The sequence below is a fragment of the Populus euphratica genome, unplaced genomic scaffold (assembly GCF_000495115.2).
Source record: "Populus euphratica unplaced genomic scaffold, PopEup_1.0 scaffold51.1, whole genome shotgun sequence".
Taxonomy (NCBI): domain Eukaryota; kingdom Viridiplantae; phylum Streptophyta; class Magnoliopsida; order Malpighiales; family Salicaceae; genus Populus; species Populus euphratica.
The window spans coordinates 734,410-743,721 of NW_011499932.1; the positions used below are offsets into that span (position 1 = coordinate 734,410).

Here is a 9,312-nt window from a genome sequence, read left to right on the forward strand (position 1 = left end):
AGAAGAAAAAATATGATAGATTGATGCAGAAGCTTTTATTTCTAATCATTCCCATTAAGATAAAAACATACATCACAAAAAGGGTGGATATTTATTTCATTACATGATAAAAAAGGTTGCAAGATACAGTTCATGAAGAAATGGAGCCTGTAAAAAACTAGGGCTTGGATAAAAAAGCAACCCCTCTTTCATGAGGGGTTGTCATGGCAGACTGTATAACTTGCTGCCACGGCCAAAACCCTAGACGACGAGGCACCGAAAAGTGAAACTGCCAAAAGCAACCAGAAAGACAGACCAGTAGTGGTAACCCACCCTTCGAGGAAAACAGCGACCCAATCATCACGTTCAGAAACATGATTACAAAAACAAAGGAACTGAAAGCCTGATATGGACAGACTTGACACTGGTACTACACGAAAAAGCTCCAGCCAAACATGGTAGTCATGAGGCTGAACTAAAACACCGAGTGATAACACCCTGAAACATTAAGGGGAAAAAAAAAAAAAAAAACAGAAACCTGGAACCAGAGCTTGGCTACTGTATTCTCAGGGAACGGTGGCCACGAAGAAACTAGCACTTCTAACAGATTCCCAGTGAACGGAAACCTGAGAAAAAAAGAGGGTAAACAGCCACATTCCCGGGAAAAGGGAACCCAAGTACTGATGGTAGTGGAAAGACCCATAGCTGATGGGCCCAAAAACTAAACAAAGCTGCAGCGGGCGCTGCTGCTCATAAAAGCTGAATATTATCTGAGGCTTCCTGCTTGCTCTGAACCCCCGACCTTTACATTGCAACCTTAATCTTGGATTAAGTTTTTAACCTTTCCCCAATTAGGAAAGAATATCGCACCTCCATAACCTCTCCACAAGCACATCAACAGTGCTGCTGCTAATAGCATTGCAGTGCTGGAGATTCAACCCCAAGAGGGTCCCACCCAGTTTTATGAGGGCAGGTAAGCTCTTATCTGATACCATAGAGCAACCTGACATAGAGAGGACCTGCAGATTGAGCTGGTTTGAGCGAGCCATGGCTGCAATGCCAGAATCAGTGGCTGCACACTTCGAGACATCAAGGTCAGATAGCAAGAAACAATTTTCTGCTATTGCCACCAAACTTGCATCGGTTATCCTCCTGCATCCATCAAGATTTAGCACTTCAAGGGTCCAACCATGCTGCTCCGTCATCACTGACACCACTTTGTCGGACAAATTGACACAACCACTGAGGTTAACCTTCACCAAGCCAGCCTCACAGTTCTCAAGCACTGGGAGAAACCCAGCATCAGTTACTCCCTGAAGCCCACTCAACTCCACATTCTGCAGTTGCGGGCACAACTTACCCAACAAAGCAAGACTACCATCACCAAAACCAGGGCAGTTGCGGATGGACACTGATCGCAGGGAATTGCGAGGAGAAAGGTCAGGCAAGTCTAGCTTTACGTCCTTCATCCCAAAGCAGTTCACGAGAGAAGCAGCCTTCAGATTTGCACCACAGTTTAAAAGGGAACCAAAAAACCCAAATTGGGTGATCCTGTGGCACTCCTCTAAGAGCAGGCTCTCGAGTGACACCGCAGATTTTGCAAATGAGACGAGTCCATTGTCAGATAAGAAGGAACACTTGTGGAGGTAGAACTGTTTCAAATTTGGGCAACCCTTTCCCACAGCTTCAAGTCCAGTATCTGTCAATCCCACACAGGATGCAACTGTCATGGACTTCAACTTCTGCAACCCTTGGCCATTACCCATGACCCAAAAACCCCTCTCGCTAACATTTGAGAGGTTTGTCAGAAAAAGATCAGTTACTGCCTTGCCATAGTGTCCAACAACAGCCAGGGACACATCAGTGATGTTCAAAGCTTGGAGCTTCACCTTTGTCAAAACATTTGTGGCGGAAGATACTAGGGCAGCAATTCCTTGATCCCCAATAGCTGGGCAGTTTTTAATTGAAATGGACTGTAGATTGGTGCAATGTTGACCAACAGCTTGCAGACCTTCATTACCAATGTTTGTGCAAGATTCTATCACTAGATCAGTCAGATTGGGGCAGCTCTTTGCGATTGCAAGCAAACCCTTGTCAGTAATTGCAGGGCATTGGGAAAGATCTAGCTTCTCTAGCTTGTGACAGCCATTTGCAATCTCTGATACACCTTCATCCCCAACAGACGGCAAATTCCACAGGGAAAGAACCTTCAGAGAAGGGCATCCACGGGCAATTGCTCTGAGGCCAACCTTTGTCACTCCTCGACTAGAATTGCTTCCACGGATAAAAAGCTTGCCCAATCCTCCACTATTAGCAGTTCCAACAACAATAGCAGCAAGTCTAATATCTGTGGCCTTTTTCCCCTCCAGGCTTCTGGACAGATATCCATCACCCTCGACTTCCTCATCTTCAACCTCACTTTTCACTTGAGTGATCTTTTTAGCTGATTCATTCTGGCAGCAAAGCTCATCCTTGCAGATATTGCTTAGAAGGCTAAGCCAATGCTTTGAAACACATGCACAGGCGCCTCTCTCATTGCCTCCAGGCAAACGTCTGAAGATTTCAAAGAGGCATTCATCTGGCAAAACTTCAATAGAAGCTTGCTTTTTCTGCTCAAATCTCTCTTCAGTGAAGACAAATGGAGCACTGATGCGAGACCTCTTGCGTGAAGGAAAGTACACGTCCACAGGACGGCCGATAGACAAAAAGAGGTTCTGCTCCTTATGGTTTGTGTAAATTGGCCCCCCAGGGCAAAAATCATTTTCACCTAAAAAACCAAAACCAATACCCTCCATTAATAAAGTAAATCCAGCTAGCACTTATCAAACAAATACAATAAATTTATTGCAATCAGTATCCTCCAAAATCCAAAAGCACAAATGTTTTAAGTTGATAATTAATTCCTTTAACAACTACAAAACAGGTTCTTTATGAGTTTCAAGACTAAAGATACTACAAGTGACTAATAAACTTACAAGAAATGCAAGTTAAAACAGATTACTACCAATAATTATCAAAATGATTATTGGTCAAACAACAACATGCACATATCCCAAACGAAACTTTCCAATCTTGATCTTATGTGCAAATTCCGATCAACAATTATTCATTGATTAAGATCTGAAAGGCTTCATCTTTTTCCACCATTAAATTGTTTATACAAGTCAACAAGCCGTAGCGAATTCGAATCTGAATAATAAGATTACAGATTTCATCTGCTTATTATGTGCCCAAAACAACAACATACAGTTTAAGCAATATCTGGTTTTCTTAGACAATATCAAACCCCCTAGATCCATAAACAGACAGCATCATCAAATCTCAAAGAACAATTTCTCTCACAACAAATCCTCAGGTCAATCCTAACATACCTGATTCACAGCTATAGACCAAAAACCAACACAAACCCCAATAAATATATTTGAAGGCAAACAACAAGCCTTCATCTTCAAGATCTATCTTCAAACGTAGCACCTATCCTATAAACCGAGTCTAAATCATCGATAACTTTCAAAAAACTCCAAAATAAGCTCTAAAGATAACTCTCCAATAACAAAATTCATTAAAACCCATACGGTCAACAAAAAAAATCCCAAAAAAGAAACCCTTATGTATCAGGCATCAATAATTCCATAGAATCAAAAGCAAAGATTATATCAAAGCTAACTAGACATAATTCAGCAGAGAAAAAAAACAAAAAAAAACATGGAATTTAAGAACATGGAAGAAAAATTCAGAGTCTTTACCAGCAAATCCAAAGACCTTAGACATGGAAACAGCTCAAAAAACCCTGAGAGACAAACTCCAACCAAAAACCCTCCACAGAGAGAAAAAAAGAGAGCGCCCGAGAAGATAAACACCAGAAAAAAACTGTATATATCAGAAAAACAAGAATTCATGAGAGATGTTTGAGCTACAAGGACATGGGAACCCTATTAGATAGGGGAAAAAGGGGAGATAAATGAATGAAGAATGTGTGTTTTAGCTAAGGAGAGGCTTTTATTACAGAAAGTGAACGGGGGTGTTCTGGTACATGACAATACACACCAGTACACCCCACATGCAATGAATTTGCACTTGAGATGAGGTGGGGTTGCTTTGTAATGTTTAATATTCTCTTGCCACTTTTTGATTCATTGAATATAGATAGTGGTTTTGCTTTTTCCTTTTTATTTTAAATTTGAGGTTTTCCGAAATAAAAATTAAAAAACAATATTTGAGAATGGTTATGTCTGCGAGGGTGTCTAGTTTGGGTAATTAGTTGTAAAACCTAACTTATAGCTCAATCCAGCCTAAGTTTCAGTCATGGTGGAGAGTTAATCCCAAATTGATAAAGATTAATTTTATTTTTATTTTTTAAATAATAAAATAATGTTATTTGAATAAAAATACCTGTTTTTTTATAAAGAAGATAAGGATTATTCTTCAGTATCATTATGGATTGTGAAGATGAATTTATACGATAAAAATATTTTATTAATAAAAAATTGTTTTGTTTTGGTTGAAAAAGTTTTGCACACGGAAACAATTATATGAAAAAAATTGCAAGTAGATTCATTAAGATTTTATTTATTTTTGTATTTTAAAAATATTTTTAAAAAAATTTAAAAAATTTTTATTTATGTTTTTAGAGTTTTTAAATAATTTTAATATATTGATGTTAAAAATAATTTTTAAAAATAAAAAATATTATTAGTATATATTTTGACATGAAAAATTATTTAAAAAATAATTATAACTATATTCTTAAATAAGCTCTAAATAACATGCAGTGATATTATGTACTATGATGTAAATTTTTAGAATTTTTCATGAATAAGTAATTATTTAAATTTCCAAGCCTTAGTATTTCACCAATTATATATAAATTCAGTATGAAAAATGTATTCATAAATTATTTTCATAGATCTTATCACATCCCTGTGTTAATTGCCATCGGGATTCTTCTGTGATTTTTTCACAGCATCTGGAATTATCTAAAATCATGAATAAGGATGAGATTAAGAAATAGATCTTGGTTTAATTCAAAAGGGAAAGAAAATCATGAAACTTTGAACGTGTGTGAGTTAATAAATTGCTACTTGTGCTGCAAGTACTGCAGACAAAATTAAGAAGTGTTGTTCTATAAAATACAAAATAAAAGGAAAGAAATACAAGTCCATGTACGTATTTTGAAACCCTACTTGTGCTACCATGCATTGTATTTGTGGATTTTATATATATATATATATATATATATATATATATGGCAAGATAAATTAATCCTCTTTACATGATTTTTGAAGAGGGTGGAATTATTAATTTTATGGCATATAAGATTTATTTTCATAGCTAATTTCTAGCAAATATGGGGAGTTTTTCGCACATAATTACTTCCCATTTATGGACAGGCAGAGAGCAATGGATTCTTTTAAAGATGGAAGGGAGAAAATCGACAGCCACCGTCGCATCTTGGCAACCCTACCACTGCAGTCTGTCACTGCCACCGAGCTTCGATATATAAATTATATAATTAGAAATTGTTTTTTAAAATACTTTTAATAATTAAATTATGAAAAAATATATATTTTCATGGAACGCGCGATTCAAAACGGCACCTTGAAGGCAAATTGAAAGGCATTCAACATCTCCATTAATTGCATGAAGCCTCCCTTGTCCACACAACTTGAATCGCAAAAGAAAGGCAGCCATCCCTTGTTGTTAGATTTTAATGGAATTGCTTTTGGTCGGTGCCCCATGTTCACAACTTTTAAAATCATTCAACCAAACAAACAAGTTTTAATTAAATTAAAAAAAAACCAAGAAAAGATTAGTTATCCAGTTATTGTTACTTTTTAAATAATTTTTTATATTAAAATATATATTAATAATTTTTTTATTTTTTAAAAATTATTTTTAATATCAGTACAATTTAAAAATACTAAAAACATATTAATTTAAAATTAATATAAAAATAAAAAATTAATTTTTATAAAAATATTTTTCATATATAAAAATAAATAGACTTGTTTGGACCGGCTTAATAAATCAACGTGAGATCTAAATTGGTTTGATAAAAAAAGAATTATTGTTAATCTGATAAAAGCTCAAGAAGATTTAATGAGTTGATCGAAACATGAATATCAATTTATGTAATTTTTTTTTTAATAATTCTTTTAATAAATAATAAAACGATCTAAATTAATTAATTCTCTTAATTGGGGAGTTAGCAAGCTTACAGAAGCTAAAATGGGAAAACACGTTAGGAAAATGCTTTCATTAAGATTGGGGTCCAGGAAGGCTCAATTTCAAACCACATTGAATGGAAAGATTAATTACCCGTTAAGACGTGACCAGTTCTGGTCTTAGGAACGCGTACTTGATTTTAAAGTGGATGTTGAATCTTCTTAAATCCTCTCTCCTTTTCCTTTTTTTTTTCTTTTTTGTTTTAAGAATGAGAGGGTGATCTAATTATAATAAGGTGATGTGATGTAGATTATTTCTTAATTAAAAACATATTAAAATAATATGTTTTTTAATTTTAATTTTTGATATCAATAAATTAAAATTATAAAAAATTAATTTGATATTTTTCCGTGTAAAAAATATTTTTAGAAAATAAAGCTGTTACAATCTTAAACACGTTTGCTTGTTCTCATTCAAGGTATGAATTGCAGTTATGTCACGTAATTTGAATCTTTTAAGAAAAAATAATGATGATAAGTTTCTCCTTATAAAAAAAATATAAAGATGAAATTAAAAAAAATTCAAATAATATTATTTTAAATAAAAATAAAATAAATTATTTAAGTTGGCCTGATCAAGTTTAATAATAATTTTTCAAGTTAATTTAATTAAAAAATAACTGTTAAATCATATATTTTAATAGAGTAAACTTTTAAAATAATTTGAAAAAAAAAAACTAAGTTTGAGCTGGCTTACAATTGATATATTGATCAGTCAAATTTAATATATATGAATCTAATAAATAAGTGTGTTTTTTTATTACCTATAAAATTAAAATTTATTTTGAAGATATATTTTTAAAATTTAATTTCGACGTATTAAAAGCTCCATACTTTATAAGCATTTTACTTTGGAAAAACATCCATACTTAGCATCTATATATCTACATTGGAGAAAACACACGAAGGGCTACTTGAAGGCTTTTTTATGCTCTATTTTGGCATTGTGGTTTAGTTATATTTAAAAAAATAGAATTTTTTAACTTTAATTTATTTACTTTTTTATATCTTGAGATTATTTTAATATATTAATATTAAATCTAGCTTCCAAATTGAAAAGGTTAAAATGCTGACAATGATGATAGCTATATTTTCTCAAAAAATAATATTTGCTACAATATCATTTGAAACCTGGTAGATACGTGTGATGAACGAGTGTTTTCAATTTGGAAGCTAGAAAACCAGTTAAGCAAAGGTTAAAATGCTGACAATGATGATAGCTTTGAAAAAAACGATCAATGTCAAAATCACTTGCTTTCTTTATGTTTAAACTTTGACTAATGACCATGAAAGGTTAAATTAAATACAGTAGATCGAAGAATATTAATCACTCGCAACAAATGGATGTTTACAAAGGAGAAAACAACAAACTTGTTACTATTTCTTCTTTGCTCTGAGGTCCAAAGTCTTGGATTGTACAATGGAGAATAGTTCTCCCTGTTCTCTTACACTTTTCTGGAATTAATTTTGAAACATTCAAGTTGTGGGAGTCCTAGTTATTCAAGTTCAAATAAGTCGTGTGATGATGAAGCTAGGTTAAAATAATATGCTATCTCAATTACAGTCTTAACATAATTTGATTAATTGATTTACATTATAGTTTTGCATGAGTTTTATTGAAAAATCTGTTTTAAAATCGTGGTTATAAAAAACCTATAATTTATAGTTCTTTTTTAAATTTAATTTTTAAATTAATTATCATAAAAGCTACTACAATATGTCTAATGCATATTTACAGTCAATAACAAAAATCTTTAACAAGGTAAAGAAAATAAGAACTACTAGTTACTTGGTAAGAATATAGAAATTGACTGTAAAATTATTAATGCATTTCTAACCGGATATGCTCTTGTCTTTTAATGTATATATCACTTGCATTATGAGATATTGTGTTTAAATAAAGTTTTTGTGTAGATAATAAAAACATAAATATATATAGTTGAAGAAAAAATAATATAATAAAATAAATAAGTTTTTAAAATAAATTTATGTATTCTTGAAACATAAAGTATAACAAAATATATCTATTTTTCTTTTTTTACTGTTTTTCTTTCTTCTATCCCAAAATACTAATCAAAATCTAACGAAACACACGCTCGCTATACACAGCAACAAGCTTTGAAAAGTAAAAAAAAAAGTTTTTTATTTATTTTAATAAAAAACACGGTGGAATATAAAGCTGTACCCTCTTGAAAGGATCTTGACTAATAGTTTGCAAATAAGCAATAATTGATGCATTGATGAGATGTTAGGACAGGTTCTAGGAATCTGGCTGCTGAGGCCCCCCATTTACTTGTCTTCATAAACAAGCCTAACACCTCGCTCTCTCTCTCTACCTCTTTTGCCAGAACTTCAAGTTGTTTAATTAAATATTTAGGTGCTGATTGTTTCCTGGTTGACGTATTGTATTGTGATTTTTTTAAAAAAATAATTTTATTATTAATTATTTTTTATATGTTTTTATATTATTTTAATGTAGCTAGAGCATGCATGTGAGCTTGTTCTGTTAGATTACGTTGCAGTACTTGATAATACAGAACAATATTGCTCTTGACAGAGTGTATTATTATACTGTATTTCACGGGTAGCAATCTATTTTCTGGGCTTATATTATTTTATTATACGTATGACTTGTTTAAGAAGAGGTCAAGGAGGTCTCTGATACGTGAAAGATTGGGCTTATATTATTTTATTATACGGATGACTTGTTTAAGAAGAGGTCAAGGAGGTCTCAGATACGTGAAACCTGGCTAGTGGATTCCCGACTTTTAAAAGGTTTTTAAGAATATATTATTATACACGTACATATATATATATTATTTTGGACACCATTGCCTCTCCATCGTCCTCTGTCTGATTTTAATACTAGGTCAATGGATTAAATTTTAATAGTTAATAAAAACTCCTCTTAGAAAATTTAAATTTGGCCTTCTGAATTACTTTTTTGTCCACAAATTCCAACAAAAATCAAATCTATTTTAAAAAATCAATGCAATTTCTTTTTTAGCTAGGTTGGGAATGGCTTATTAAAATCTATTTTAAAATAAATTCAATTTTTTCATAAATTCCAATCAAATCAAATCATATCTATTAACACATTCTACAATAA

At 32.5% G+C, this 9,312-nt stretch overlaps 1 protein-coding gene across 1 annotated transcript; it reads right to left on the bottom strand.

Moving 5' to 3' along the window:
- Nucleotides 1-68: 68 nt before the first annotated feature.
- Nucleotides 69-4,009, bottom strand: LOC105136158 (EIN3-binding F-box protein 1-like). Its single transcript, XM_011041388.1, has 2 exons — nt 3,726-4,009; nt 69-2,746 (listed from the first exon to the last, which is right to left on the bottom strand). The coding sequence occupies exons 1-2, from the start codon at nt 3,748-3,750 to the stop codon at nt 831-833; spliced, it is 1,941 nt and encodes a 646-aa protein (XP_011039690.1). The 5' UTR covers nt 3,751-4,009; the 3' UTR covers nt 69-830.
- Nucleotides 4,010-9,312: the final 5,303 nt, after the last annotated feature.